We start from the raw sequence: 15337 nt of genomic DNA, 5'->3' as shown, positions 1-15337 counted from the left end.
CTATTTCTGTCTGGTTGGACACTAACGATACCTTCATATTAAAAAGGGAAACAGGGCTGGAGATTTAACTCAGTGGTTCCGCCGCCTATTTCACAAGGTCCTGAGTTCAATCCCCGGTACCAAAAAAAGAAAAGAAAAAGGAAACAATATTATCATGTTCCATTAAGAAAAGGGAATAACAGAAATAAATGCAACTCAAAACCTTGCAATTACGTCACCTGGGAACACAAATCTGTTCATCTCTCATCTCTCCCCTCGGTTATGGCCTTGCTTCTCTCCTTATCCAGCTCAAGAACCATAATCATTACACGCATGCTTTTACTCTTGACTTCCTGACGCTTCTTTACTTCACAGAACTCACTTGTTTAACCCTGGCAAACCCAACTCTTCCTTGTTCTACAGACACGGAACTGAGCATGGCTGGAGGAAAAACACTCTCAGTCTCGCCTTCCGGCCGGGAGTCTCAAGTGAGCCTCTTCCAGAGGCTCAGGTCGCTCTCCTCAGACCCAGAGGTCCCCTCACCTCCGGGAGGCCAGGTTCTACTCATGCGCCTTGCTCCTTCCTATTTCTTTGTTTTATTTCTTCATTCTCTAATCTTTGAAACATAAATAAGTTGTATTGAACTTGATCTCTGCGCTGCCCTGAAACCTGTGTCCGCCATTTCCTTCCCCTGCTGTGTTGGAAGCAACTCTGTCCTTCGCATTGCTCAAGCCACAGTTTCACTCCTCATGTTCTCTCCTACCCTTCCTTCAATCCACGGAGAAATGCTGTCGACTTTACCTGCGAAATCTTTTCCAGAACCTGACCCTTCTCCAGTTCCTCTGCCATCCCCCTGGTCTCCACTGCCAGGCTGTCTCGCCCAGATCCCTGCCACAGCCTTCTGACTGGGTCTCTCTGTGCTTCCATATTTTCTCCTCTAAGGTCTCTTCAACACAGTAGCCATAATGACCCCTGTTAGGGTTGGAGTCGCTATGTCCCCCAAGAGCCTCGTGTCCCTGTAGGTGGGGCTTTTGGAAGGTGATGGGATCACTGGGTTCATAGCTGACTTGCTGTAGGAGGTGGGGTCTGGGGTGTGACCGGGTGTGTCTGCCACCCTGTGTAGGAACCAGCTGACCATGCAAGGCCTAAAACTTCTGGAAGCGGTGAGCCAAGATAAACCTCTCCTCCTGAGTTGCAGATATTTTATCCCAGCCTGATGAAAGTGACCGAATCAATCCCTTTACCATACGTCAGATTATTTGATTTGCTGCTATACCCTCCGTTGTGCTCATTATAAAATCCATAGTCCTTACATAGCCTACAAGACCTTTATGCCATAACATGTCTGACCTCAAATCCTACGGCTCCTCCCCCTGGCTCCCTTCTCTGGCACCACGGAGAACTCTATGCCATTGCTTAAGCATGCTAAAGATTATCCCGCCCAAAGGCCTGTGCCTTGCTCTTCTGTCTGATCCTCACAGATGTCCACAGAGCCACCCCTTCACTCTCTTCACACTACCACCAAAGTTGCAGAGCCCCTCACCCCGACCCCTCTTACCCTTTTCTCCCCCTCCTTTGCCTGTAGGATTTAGCACAAACTATTCTAAAATTTCTTCATTTATTATGGGTACGTTCATTGTCAGTCTTCCTCCCATAGAATGAAAGCTCTATCACAGACAGATGAGGCTCGAGCACCTAGAACAGCGCCTGTCACGCAGTATAGATGCCCAGTAAATGTGTTGAGTGGATTAACATCTCATCACCTGCCAGTCAGCTTTCTCTGTAAAAATGGGAGACTGGCACATGGGACAGAAGTATTAAAATCAGGCAGGCAAGCTGAGACCTCCCATGGGATGTAATCACAGCACTGAAAGACTATGGAAAGGAAATAAACTTTTCCTCCCTGTGACTTTATACTGGTTTGGTCACCTTGAGCATTCCTAGCAGCACCAGCCCCCCGGCCCTTGGAGAACACTGGCCAATGCCTACTACTCAACAAAGGCAGGCATAGCACCAAGGCTGTGTGGACCTGCCCATCTCTTTCTATGTTCTGGAGCTCTTACCCCACAGAGCCACAGCCTCACCCTGGGTTGTAAGTGGACTGTGGTACTCCTGGACCGGACGGCCCCATGTCTGGGCCTCGTAGCAGCCCTGCCACCCCTGACAATGATGCAGGGATTTCTTTGCCAGGAATTGGCTTCTTGGACATCATCATGCCATCCTCATGTCCCCGGGCTGGGGTGCCCCCGTGCCATCTCCCAGGCTGGAGCGCCTTACCTTCAGGGAAATCTCGTTGGTGAACAGGAGCACGGCGTGCGGCTGGAGAGTTTTCAGGTAGAAATGGATGTGCCAGTGCTGCCCCGCTATGGGTCTGTACTGCACGTAGCTCTGACCCGAGAACCTTGTGGCAGTATCTGCAAAAGCCACCAGAGGTGTCAGCACTGTGTGCGGTGGTCCCACAGAGCCTGTGGCCTGACGTTGCCTCATTCAGCCTTGGCTGGTTCGCATTTTACACAGAAAGGAGAGTCTTGTCCAGGGCTGGACAGCTAAACAGGGCCATCCATCCCTCTCACGCCTTCCTTAGCCCCAGGGACCACTGCCTTTGGGCCTAGCTTAAGGGTCAGGACTCCTGAGCCCAAATCAGAAGAAAGCAAGAGTCAAGCCACAAACAGAACCAACTGCATGTGCGGATATCAAAATTTTTAGCACACAGTCTCCACGTTACAGTATTTCTGACGTTCCTTGGAGGAGACAGAACTGCAGAGGATTCTGCACATGCGCGTGATTTCCAGAGCACCGGGTTTTTGCCTTGTGCTTGTATCAGTAGGACTGTAATCATTTGGTAAGCCCTTCCCAAATGAAATGCCACCCCGAGTTCCGGGATACCCCATGACCAACAAGGGGGCTAGTGACACACTGTGGCCCCTGCCTTCTGTAAAGTACTGCGTCCTCCACCCCCTTGGAGCAACTACTAAAACACAGTTGCATCGCAAAGGGTCTAAGCATTCACCTCCCCTGGAGTTTTTCAAGTGTATTTGACCCTGGGACAGTCTCATGCAGATACCCTGAGGAAGAGCATTCTGAAGAACTCCCTTTGAAAAATACTGTCTTAGCTTAAACGCTGCCCTCTGGAAGTGAGTTCAGCCATTAAATCCCTAAAAACCCGGTATAAATGAGCCTGCCTTTTGCCGGGGGGAAAGGATGAATGGCACAGGCTCCAGATATCTGGGGAAGAGGAACTGTTGGAGAGAGGGAATGAAGGCCAAAAAGAAGAGAAGGAAGAACAGCCTGAGGCTGCAGGGGTCCAACATCCAAAGGTTCTACCACACCGGAAGCCTAAACCTCTGACATTGGCCATTCCAGCCCAATAAGGCTTCACTGCGTGGGATGCTGAAGATGAGCAGGACATCTAGGGAGCTGTTTATAATACAGAAGCCTGGGCTCTGCCTGGACAGGCTCTGATGCAGTGGTTCCGGGCGGTGCCTAGAAATCTGGGTGTTAAAAATCACCCTATCATGTGTGTGCCTGGAAGGGAGCCCAAGGGAGGCTTTGGAGATGTGGGTCATACTGATTCAGATCTGGGTGCTGGTTACACAGGTCTATCCTGTTTATGAAAACGACTGAGGTTTACACTTATGACACATGGCTTGAGTTTTTTGAGTGTCACATTTCATTTCATTAAAAAATATGTTAACCCTCTCCCCAAATGATTCTGCTGGTCAGTGAGCCTGTCTAGGAATTATCAAGGTGCTGCCCTTGGATCACATGCTTAAAATTAAACACCAGTTGCAGGACTCACCCAAGATCTTAAAAAAAAAAAAGAAAAAAGAATGTGGAGGCTGTAGCCTTGAGCAGGCATCTTTAAAAACCAGGTGGATTTGCAGTGTGGAACTCTAGAATCTCTGCTGTCTGCTGCACGTGGTCGAGAGAGACCTTGAGCTTTTCCCTGAAGCAGGCCACAGGGCCAGAGATACAGAAGAGATCTCTTTGTTGCTGCAATTTAGCCCTCCCAGCCTAAGGCCACTGGCCCTTGGAGAATGGCCGAAAATCTGGGAAAGGATTTCCAGGATGCAAAGAGGGTGGATCGGTAAAGGATAGGCTGGGCCAGTAGAGGGCGATGGTGAGCTGAGAGCGATGTCACTGCTTTTGCGAGTGACAGCTGCTCTAGAGCATTCATCTTAATACCAAGGGTGGTGGGTGAGTGTCAGTCAGAAAACCAAGTTCTTAAAGAGCTCAGTGAAGAGCTTCAGCTTAGAGGAGAACATAACAAGCACTCAAATAACCTGGCCTCATTAAAGGCTGTACAGTGCCAGGCCAAGTAAAAAGCTCCCAAATTTCACTTTCAACTGCAGATGGAGTGAGGACCTGGCTTGGGGTAGGTGGCTTCTACACAGAGCCTGGCACAGGCAGCATCCACTGCTTTCCTGTGAGTGGTAGCCACCATCTATCCTGGCCACCATCTATCCTGGCCACCATCCGTCCTGGCCCTGCTGGGCCAGCTCCCCAAGCCCACTCCAGGAGGCAGGTGGTGTTATTTTCTCTGCTTCATAGGTTAGAAACTGGAGCAAGGAGGATTTTGCTAACCCACCCAATCTAATAAATGACAGAAGCTAGGGTTGGAACCTACACTGAGTCTACATTTTGAGCTGACACCTAGCAGGCTATGGTAATAACAGTAGTAGTATTAGGTACTTGTGTTTATGGAGCACGTTCTTACATGTCAGGGACTCTTACCAGCAAGCACCCTGTATTTCATACTATTTAATCCCTACAGCAGCCAGCCCAAAGACACAGAAAGGTGAAGTAACCCTCCTAAATCACCCAGCCTGTAGGTGGTAGAGCTGAGATTCGAACCTAGGCAGTTTGACACCTGTCTATGCTCTCTGCTGTAATGTTAAAGTGCCCATTGTATTCTTACTGTTATTTTCAGACTTTAGCAAAGTGGCAGAAACTGGCTTATCATTTATGACTAGATTTGGTGAGGCCATGGCGGTCTGTGGCTTTCGGCCTTATTAAAACTTCCCACGGACTCCCCCCCCCAAGCCTCGGAGGGCTTTCTGGGTGAGGCAGAGGAGCCCGGCAGGGAGGCCCGTTCCTCACCATTGCAGACGCAGTTCCTCTCCAGGCGGTGCCTCGGCGTGAGGATGCTGAGCCTAGCTGTGCTGTACGTGGGCCCAACCTTGGGGTCCAGGTGCACTGTCTCTTGGCAGGGCTGAGCCTGGCAGCTTGGTCCCTGGCAGGGCACCACAGGCACGGCTGATCTCATCTGAATTCCCACCGAGTGTTCTATCTCCTTGGCTGAGTGAGTGAGGACGGATGCCAGCTCCTGGAGGTTATAGAAGGTTCCGGAATGCCCCTCAAAGACGAAGAGCACGTCCACCCCAGCCACGGCCTCCGAGGGCTGAAGGCTGGCCAGGTGGATGTTGGCCCGCCTGACATTCAGCTTGTTGCTAAGGAACCGCTGCAGGTTCCGCCAGTGGTCGCTCACCAGCTCCTCTGGCGTGAGCTGGTAGAAGCCCATCCACAGGGCCTGCTGCAGGGCCTCCTGCCCCACATGCCACACATGCACGTGGACGCCCGCGGTGGTCGAGAAGGTCCCATCACTGACAGTGACATTGAACAGATAGCGGCCACGGGGCAGCCCCGGGGTGGCGATAATCTTGCCATCGGCTGCACCTACTGAGAAGCTCCTGCCCAGGGAGGCCTCTCCTGCCAGGCTGTAGGTCAGGGTGTCCTGGGGGTCTCTGTCCGTGGCATGGATTTTACCCACCATGCCACCCTGGAACTCTTCCTCCCCGACGGTGATAAAGATCTCCAGAGGGAGAGCGGAAGGTGGGTAGTGGCTCTGCTCCAGGACGTGGACGCTGATCCATGTGGAGGACGAGAGGGGAGGGATGCCGCTGTCTGACACCTGTGGGCAGAACAAACACTGCCATTACCCAATGGAGGGGACCAGACTCTGGTCCTCTGGGCCCACCTGAGGCCGGCTTCTCTGAGGCAACACACTTCCCTGTCCCTCCTGCCTGAGGGCAGGCTCGCTTTGTTGTCGCTTTCGAGAAAGAGAAATTTAACTACAAAGGCATGGGTATGGACTAGAGGTTTTCTGAAGGTGTGTAGGGAGTTGCCTCGCCTCACCACGGTCACGCACACAATGGCCCCTAGCTTCCTTGTCTGTCTCTTCCCTCAAGGTCATCCAGGTCTCTTAGCAAATCCAGTGCACATTTTTCACTGCACCCCACCCAGCCCAAGGAGATTCTTTTTCCATCTTCCTTTATTATATGACTAGAGTAGGAGTGGGGGGTTTATTCTGCAAGTCAGTCAACAAATATTTCTCAGGTAGCTCCTACGGGCCAGGCCCTCTGCTGTGAGTAGGGAAAAAAAGGAGAATAAATGAGCGACCAAACGAGCATGAGAGTTTCAGACGTGGATAACTGCTGGGAAGGAAATAAACAGCGCACTGTGACAGAGAAGAGAAAAGTGAGGGATGTGACTTAGATCAGGTGGAAGGGGTCGCTGAGGAAGCTCATTTAGGCCCAGTCTGAAGAGATGAGAAGTGACAGGCAAGGGGAGGCACGTGTGAGACCCCGGAGTGCGGAAGGAGGGGGCGGATGCAAGGAAGCTGAAAGGGTACCGGTGCTAGAGCACAGGGCACAGGGCCAGCGGTGAGGCCGCCGCGCTGCGGAGGGAGGGCAGCCTCCCGGACAGGCACAGGGTGGGGTCTGTGTTGGTGACAGGAAGCTCTGGAAGGGTTCAGGAAGACGTCTTTATTCCTCGTTCTCACACACAGCTGGCAGCAGCCAAGCACAGAGCACGTGCGGGGAACTTAAATGCTTTGAATGTGTTATCATAGTTTGTCTTTCTTAGGAGATGGGGACCATTAAGTCTCCCATTTTACAGAATGTATACAGAGGCTCACAGAGGTCAAGTAACTTGGCCAAGGTCATAGCAAGGTCAAGCAGAGAAGGCCCGAGCAGAATCTGGACGCCCATGTCCTCAGTCTGTTTTTGCCTGCTAGCCTGTCTATGCTGCTCTTCAGGGAATGGAGTGGAAATACGGGACCAACCTGAGAGAGAGTGCTGAGGTCACAGTCACTGGGCATCTGCTGGGGCCCAGCACTCTGCCTGGGCTTGACAGTACAGGGGTCAGAAGCTGTCCTCTCTCTTTTGCCCCGGGCAGGCACATCCGTGCTTTTGGCTTTGGGGACCGTTGACATTGGCCCACACTTCCCCTCTGCTCTGCCGGCTACCATTCCCACCACTCACTGGACACCTGCGCTTCTACCGGTTGCGAGTCCATTATCCCCTGTGCACACGGACGTGCACAGCAGAGCCTCAATTTACTCCATAAGCCCGTCTTCCCTCACACCCTCCTAGGGCTCTATTGGGCACTACCACCTACTCCTTACTGGTGCCAGCAGTTTGAGAGTCACCTTGATTCTTCTTCTGTCTTTATGTCCCACATCCAAGCCATCATTAACTCCTCCCTATTTACACACATGACCTGTCCCAGATCAGCCCACTTCTTCCATCTTCACCATCCCTGAGAGTCTCCGCACTGCTGGGACAGCGTCAGCGAGTCTCCGCAGAGCTCCAGAATGAGCCCCCTGAGATGCAGGGAGGTCCCTTCCCTGTTGGAAGCCCTTCAGCTACTTCTCACTGCACTTAGATTAAAATCCGGAAGTGTTACCAAGGCTTATAACGAGAGGGCTGTACCTCCTGGCTTATTCTTGGCTTCTACCGGTTGTGATCAATTATCAATCAATTATTTGTAGTGCCTATTATGGCCTGAATGTTTGTGTCCTTCCAAACTCATTTCCTGACATCTAATTCCGAGTGTAATGGTATTTGGAGGTAGGATGGAGCCAGTTGCTGTCTTTCTGCCTTGCACAGCTTGTAAGAGGACCCCCTGGAGAACCTGACCATAGTTGCACTTTAGCCTCAGATTTCCTGAACTCTGAGAAATAGATGTCTGCTCTCTGACCCACCCAGTCTGTGGAATCTTCCTGTGGCAGCCCAGATGGACTAAGGCAATGCCCCTCAACTCTCAGAGTCAGAGTCCCGTTGCCCACGCCTGAGACTTCACGTCCCCAGAATGCTCCCCAGCCTCATTCCCACCGTTGCTTCCTACTTTCTGACCTTCTCGGCCACAGCACCGATACCTTCCAACTCTCCCCTGCTGCTCTTCTCTCTGCCTGGAACCCGGCTGCCCACCCTTCACATAGCTGGCTCCCGGTCTCCACTCAAACGTCCTGTGTGAAAGTGTTCGTGTCCCCTGCCTTGAGTCTCTCATCACTTCATTTCTGCACCCTCATTTCTAAGGATGTTAACTGTTTCTTGTTATTTGTTATTATTTTTTGAGACAGGGTCTTGCAATGTAGTTCCAGGCTGGGCTTGATGGTGATTCTCCTGCCTCAGCCGCCTGAGTGCTGGGATCACAGGTGTGTGCCATCACACCAGCTGCCTGTTTATTGTTTATGTCCATAATTAGAATCTAAAGCCCATGGGGAGAGCAACTCCCTTCTTTTCCCTGGCTCTGCTTCTAGCAGCTGGCGTGGGGCCCGGCACATGGCAGATGCTCAATAAATACTTGTCGAGAGGCTGAACAACTGAATGGATGAATGAATGAATACATCATTCCAGCCCAGAAATCCACACAATATGAGGATCCGCTGGACTAGAGATTTGGGAAAGAAATTTGGAGGAATGAATTCCCCCCGAGAGAAATGCTTGAGCACCATGTTGGCCACTATTCTTGGCCAATTCCCATATAACCCATGGCAGCACCCCACAGCCTCCTGCATGTGGGCACACAGCCACTTGGCCCACCCAGACCCAGGGCGTAGAGCTTCTAGCACTCTTGGCTCAGAGAGAGATTCTGGACACATCAAGGAGCTGGAGCCAGAGAGTGGGTGTTCTGCAGAGCACAGGGCAAGATTCGGTTTGGGCTCTGCAGTCAGAGTGTTTGGGTTTGGAGCAACCTACCTCTGCCACTTAAGAGTACTTTAAGTCAGTCACTTGACCCCTGCGTGCCTCCGTTTCCTCATCTGTCCAGTGCAGCAGCAAGTGTACCCGCCTTAAGGAGTATGAGGAGGATTTAACGCAGGGTGCATGTGAAGCACTGCCCAGCCCGATACTCCAGTGCTCTGCACACTTTTTCCTAATGACAGAATCACTGGACATGCTTTGGCCAGTGCGTCTGTCCTCCCCACTGCCATCACCACAAACCAGGGCTTGGCACGGCTCTCACCTCGATCTGCAGCTGGTACTCCTCCTGAGCCCTCCTTCTCAGGCCCGCGGCCGTCACCAGGCACCCTTCTGGAGTCACTCGGAAGGTGGAGCCATCGTTGCCCTTAGTGATTCTGAATGAGTAGGGGGGGCCATTCTCCGGGGAGTCGGGGTCGCTCAGGATCAGCTGCAGGACCTTACTGCCGATGGCGGAGTTCTCCTGAGACCGAGAGTAACAGGAAGACAAGCAAAATGAGTCTCCCCAGGCCGCCTCCATGCATCTTTCTGGACCCCTCATCTGGGATGAGTCCCCTAACTCTGACTGCAGCCTTGTGTGCCATTCATTCATTCTGTCCTGCTGCCTTCCAGCTGCTGCCTCTCAGTCCAGACCAGGCACTCCCAAGGGCAGTGCTGGGTCTTAGAAACAAAGTTTACTGGGACTGGGAGGTTCTTAGAGACCAAGGGGGAACCCTTTGTTCTACAGGGAGGTGACTCACCCGAGGTCACACAGCTGATGAGTCATAGCTATAAAGTAGTAGCTGGAGTACATGTGGGAATTTTGTAATTTGCAACATCAACCAGGCACTTACAAGAGGTCTCTTCTTTAGAAGATCGATGTGCTACATTGTTGAGCAAATTTTAAAATGAACAGGAGTTTAACCAAGAAAATATGATTGCCTAAGTATCATTTCAGCCTTTGTTCTGTAACGTGGCAATTCAGTCATTCAGTGTGCTATCGTACTGCAATGGCTGGCTGTTTTTTAAGTTTCACAATCTTATCTTTAAACAGAATCTAAGACAGAAGCTGATGGCTCTGTGTCCGATAGGCATCATTTCCCTCATTCTTATAAAACCCTGCTTTTGTTTAGGCATATACAGGCAATGTCCTCAGGCAAGATGTGCCCCTCTCATGAGGACGTGCATGGTGATTAGTCCAAGTCAGTTAACGTAATCTGATTCCTTGTGCCAGGTTTTGGTGTTGAAAGAGTGAGCATCAAGTGATAGTTCTGGAAAGACTTCTTTGACAAAAAACAGATCCTTCAAAAGAAGTCCCTCTGTGTGCCTTTGAAGATGATTATGCAAGCTTTTGATTCGAGACCCACAGCAGCCATTCTGCAATGAGGGAGAAGGTGAAGGAATTCCATGTTGCTTTCCTACCGAAATATCCAATTCTGGATGGAATTTTCCACCATCTTAATAAATCCTTGTTACCTGACAAACTTCTAGTTAGATATCTGCTATTTGTATCTAAAGCATCCTAACTCATACTCATTCTATATACAGCAGGTGACAGTGGAACACCTCAGGTGACGCCTAGGACCCAGAATTCGCTCTTAGCCACTTCTTTGCCTCCCTAACCACTTAAGGCCTTGACAATTCCCCCATAAAAGCACAAGGCCCTCTTCCAATCCTGTTTGCAAACCATTGCTATGACGAAGATGACTTAAGATCTAGAAAGTCACCTGAGTTTAAGTCCTAAGCATGACATAGGCCAGCTATAGCACATTTCCGCATCTGTGTTCTTTAAACCTGTGGAATAGCTATTATTATGGGTAGAGTCCAGGGAAGTGCTCAGCACAAACCCTCACGTTTTAATTCCATAATCCACAGCCCCCTTCAGCTGTCTGCGTCGCCGTCAGGGTTAGCAGTGGCAGAGTCACAGCTGCTTGGAGAGACTGGTACCGCTGGGGAGCACCTCCCACTATAGGGAACAGCGTGCGGGCAGGCTCCAGGAGCCCTTGGAGGCTCGGACTGACCTGGACGGCAGTGCTGTAGTTGAGCTGGAAGAACCGTGGTGGGTTGTCGTTGATGTCGAGCACCTGGACATCGACGTCTGCGTCTGCATGCAGCGGGGGCTGCCCACTGTCAGTGGCCCGCAGCTTCAGGGAATAGCTGGGTGTCTGTCACGAGAGGCCCCAAGGAAGGTTAGCAACAGGGCCCCTCGCATCTGGCCCTGACTCACGGCTAATGTTTTCGGGAAGAAAAGGTGGAGATGCCGGCCTGGGCCCTCTCACTGCCCGCCCATGGCACTGAACAGCTCAGGTTCTGGAGTCAGAAAGCAGTGGGTGTGACTTCCAAGTCGGTTAGGGGCCTTCCCTTGTGTGCGGTAAGGGCAGAGCCAGCTTCCTGTGATCATGAGGAGGATCGGACGATGCAATGCATGGTAAGCAGTTAGCAAAACGTGAAGCACACAGGGAGGTCAGTGAAGGGTGGCTATTCGGGAATGAACTGCGAGGAAGAACTGAGCTCACCATGAAGGGTAAGAGTCCGCCAGTCCCTCTCCTGCCCCTGGCCTCACAGTGCAGGTGGCCTCACAGAGCAAAGGGGATGCTCTGGGCATGCGGGGTGGGTGCTGGCCACAGTGCATCCGAGAACCTGCAGCAGGGCCACATCTCTGCTCCGAGGAGCTCAGTGCGGATCCCATCTACTCACCTGTTCCCAGTCCAGAGCCTTGGCCACCTGCAGCGCCCCCTTCTCGGGGTGGACGGCGAAGTGCCCAAGCTGATTCCCTCCTACGAGGCTATAGGTGATGGCGCTGTTTAGGGGTCCATCCTCGTCAGTCGCTGTCACCTGTGGTGGGGGACGCTGATTGTGAATGGAGGCACAGGAGGGGCCAGAAAGCAGCCTTGGCCCCAGGAGTGCGGAGGGACAGATTACATCCCTGCCTCAGTGCCTGCCATTGGCGGTCATCTTTGCCAAGGAAATGGCTCTCGGATTTCAGCATGCTGTGCATTCACTCACAGTGACAGGGTGCTAGGGTCTGTCCTGGGAGGCTAGGAGGAAAGGGATGGGCCAGAACGAATATGCCTATGGGAAACTTAATGTCTGATTTCATGCTTGATTCTTTTTTTTTTGGTACCAGGGATCGAACTCGGGTCCTTGCGCTTGCGAAGCAGGCAGTGAAACCACTGAGCTAAATCCCCGGCTCTCATGCTTGATTCTAACTTGGGGCAAAGTCTGATCAGGCTCATGAGGGCACGGAACACACTGACCCATTCCACCCCGGGGAAATCAGCGCTGGATTCAGGAAGCCCTGAAGGACGAGGAGAGCTCCTGTGTGTGCCCAGAGGAGTGACACTGCAGATTGGTGCACCTTCAGGTGCAGCTGGAGTTCCGGGTGCATGGGGAAGTAGGCGGAGGGAAGGGCAGGAGGTGGAATGGAGGGGCCCAGGAACTGTGAATATGGCATGCAGAGTTTGGTTTCACTTCAAAGAAGGAGGGAGCAACTGCATACTCAAATGCAAAGAGGCACTATTTGACGTCTCCCACCGCGTCCTCTACATATGGCATTCTGTGTCTCACTGTGACCGGACTCTTCCCAGGCTTTGGAGCCTCTGGCAGACCTCTGGAGTCCAGTCCCTCTTTTCTCTTTGCCCTCCTACCAAAGCTTGCCAGTCCCATGCCAGTCTATCAGAACCCAAATTTATCAAATGGCTCTGGTACATCCTGTCACAAGAGATGCTTTGGCTGAGTAGTTACCAATCAGAGCCAAATCTACAGCGGATGGACTTGATAGATTAATCCACGCTTACAGATGACTGAGAACGGGGGGAGATAAGAACCCACTGAGTCCGCCCCACAAAGAGCAAAGCTGCACATCCTTACTGTGAGGATGACATCACCCACGATGGCATTCTCTAGGACCCTCGTGCTGTACAGGTCCTTGGGGAACTGGGGGCGGTGCTCGTTGACATCAGTGATGTTGACCACAACTGTGGTCACGTCACTGAGGGAGGAAGAGGCCTTCCGGCTGCACTCGATGGACAGGAAGTACTTGGGACTTGTCTCAAAGTCCAGGCTCCTGTTGACATACAGGATCCCTGAAGGAAATAAGAGCAGAGAGGGGTCCTGAGCCCAGCCCTGGGAGAGGCAGCTCAGGGGGCTAGGAGAGAGGATTTCCTCCAGTGTCTCCCTCTTGGATGTCCCTTCCTTTTTTCCCTCCCCTTTTGTCTCCTCTCATTTTTCTTACTCTAATTCCTAAAAGCTGTGTTTCCCTCATTTATTTCTGTAACATCTCTGAACCTGTGATGCTAAATTTATCTCCTTAAAATCTGTACTGGAGGGATCAGGATGACAACGCCTGAATTCACTGTCAATCTGAGCACTGAAAAACAGACAAACCAGTCAGCTGTTACTGTCTATGATGCAGTTCATACAATGTCACTCACGAAACACTGTTGATCTAAGATTGTTGACTTAACCTGATCATAGCTTTTGATCCAGATATTATTCTCAGGGAATACAGAGGCTAGAGGCATGTGCTTTATGATATTATAAATATGCAGTCAGGCAATCCAAACTGAAAAATTCAACCAAATACCTGACAAAATATTTCATTAAATAATTGGTAGGAAGGAATAGAGGGAGAAGGTTAGAGTTTAAGAGATTTAGGTTGGCAGTGGATGGGTGTGAGACTGAAGAAGAAAGGTCAAACCAGACTTACGTTCATAGTGATCGAACCTGAGGAAGCATTATACTTCTGTTCTGTAAAATCTCCATAATAGGGGCCAGGGATGTAGCTCAGAGGCAACGCGCCCGCCTCCAGGCATAAGGTCCTGAGTTCGATCCCCGGTTGGGGAGGGTGGCCGAGCTGGGAGTAGGGGAGGCAGCTGACGGCCTTGGGTGAATTTCTGTCCAGGCTGCCCTGGGCTGAGGCCAGGAAGCCACCGACTGGCGGGGGAGGGCTCCACAGACACTCCCGGGGCGAGAGGGGCGAGAGGGGCTGGGGAGACGCTGAGCGGGAGGAAGCCGGGCGCCTGGCCCGCCCCGCAGGGGTCCCGGTCCCACCGGCCTCGCTCACCTGTGCGGGCGTCCAGGCGGAAGCGGCCCTGCTCGTTCCCGCCCACGATGCGGTAGCCCGTCTTCTGGGCCCCGGGGCGGGCGAGGGCGGCCAGCGACAACACCTGGGCGCCGGGCGGGGCGTCCTCGCGCACCTGCAGGCCGTGCTCTGCGGCGAGGAACACCGGCAGGTAGTCTTCCAGGCCCACCACGGAGACCGCGACGGTGCCCAGCGTGGACAGCGGCATCGGGGCGCCCAGGTCCGAGGCGCGCACCGTGAGCTCCAGCACCGCCCCAGGCCTCGCCTGCAGGGGCTTCTCCAGCCGGATCACGCCGGTGGCGGGGTCGATGGAAAACTGGCCTCCGGCGGAATCGGCCAGAGAGTAAGCCACCTGAGCGTTGGCACCTGCGGGAGGACAAGGGCTTGATCCCAGGCGCTGCTGCAGCCGCACCGCACGGGAAGGCGGCGAGGGCTCCCAGAAAGGCCAAGAGCGGCCCCAGAAGGAAGGTTTATGTTGGGAGATGGAGCTGCAGTCTACAAACCTACCAAACCACCTGAAAATGTTAGTGAGGATTAGGATCCAATCTCAGTTTATATGTGACAAGTGAGCAAGGCAAAGCCACCTGTAGTGAGCTCCTTGCTTGCGGGAGAACAGCTGTGTCTTGGTGATGGTGTTGGTTATACAAGTCTGTGCACACGATGATATTACACAGAGCCGTGCACATACACACACTGCGCGCACACGATATAAACCCGTGCTGTACGAAGACAATACAGACACAAATGAGTGCCTATAAAACGCGGGGAGATGAGAATGAGGCCCAGGGCAGGGAGCAGTACTGTCCACGGTCAACTCCCTGGTTTTGGCATACCTACCACAGCTGTGGAATATGCTGGGTGACAAGTGCTCTCTCAATACTGTTTTTGCAATTTCCTATGAGTCTATAATTATGTCAAAGAAGTGTGAATTTATACCCATTAAATGCATATGCCACGCAGCTACCGTGTTTATGCATTTTTATGGAGCAACCATGATTTTTCAAGAGAAAGGGAGACATAGGCTCCACCGACCACACTTGGAGTACTCGGGTAGGATATTTGTGTTAGAATAACCAAGGGTTAATGGTAAGCTGGTGTGAGGCCAGAGAATGGGTCGTACAAGGTGGATAGGATCTGAAATCCTGTGGCTGAAGAAACGAAGGCTCTCTCACCCAGAAAGAGCGGCTGAGGCTGGAGCAAGTAGTCACCATCTGCAGCATCAGAAGGACCACTGTAGGTTAGGGGTTTAGAAGAGCTACAGGACTGCAGAGGACTGAGGCCAGGACTAGCAGGTATCAGCACAGAAAAAACTGGC

At 52.2% G+C, this 15337-nt stretch overlaps 2 protein-coding genes across 9 annotated transcripts in view; one reads left to right on the top strand and one right to left on the bottom strand.

Moving 5' to 3' along the window:
- The window catches only part of Fat2 (FAT atypical cadherin 2), a 142254-nt gene that overhangs the window by 21642 nt on the left and 105275 nt on the right, over positions 1–15337 (bottom strand). For all 5 annotated transcript variants that reach the window (XM_087194932.1, XM_021240976.2, XM_004836552.4 and 2 more), the window contains 7 exons: positions 14005–14388; positions 12810–13024; positions 11637–11774; positions 10961–11104; positions 9226–9423; positions 5080–5890; positions 2257–2393 (listed from right to left, as the gene is read on the bottom strand). In XM_087194932.1, the coding sequence (XP_087051058.1) occupies positions 2257–2393; positions 5080–5890; positions 9226–9423; positions 10961–11104; positions 11637–11774; positions 12810–13024; positions 14005–14388 (2027 nt within the window). The remainder of the gene's footprint in view (positions 1–2256; positions 2394–5079; positions 5891–9225; positions 9424–10960; positions 11105–11636; positions 11775–12809; positions 13025–14004; positions 14389–15337) is intronic.
- Slc36a1 (solute carrier family 36 member 1) overlaps positions 1–15337 on the top strand; it is an 86043-nt gene that overhangs the window by 69037 nt on the left and 1669 nt on the right. The window contains exon 11 of one of the 4 annotated variants that reach the window (XM_087194936.1): positions 12067–13331. The exons of 2 other annotated variants lie outside the window; for them this stretch is intronic. In XM_087194936.1, coding sequence (XP_087051062.1) covers positions 12067–12107 — 41 coding nt within the window. In that variant the 3' untranslated portion in view covers positions 12108–13331. Of the gene's footprint in view, positions 1–10173; positions 13332–15337 lie in introns of those variants that run through there. One more of the 4 variants, XM_087194937.1, reaches the window with a different exon arrangement.

The sequence above is a fragment of the Heterocephalus glaber genome, unplaced genomic scaffold (genome assembly GCF_053883595.1).
Source record: "Heterocephalus glaber isolate CG9 unplaced genomic scaffold, H.glaber_assembly_v1.0 deba00001606, whole genome shotgun sequence".
In the NCBI taxonomy this organism is placed as follows: domain Eukaryota; kingdom Metazoa; phylum Chordata; class Mammalia; order Rodentia; family Bathyergidae; genus Heterocephalus; species Heterocephalus glaber.
This window is presented reverse-complemented; position numbering and strand designations above follow the sequence as displayed.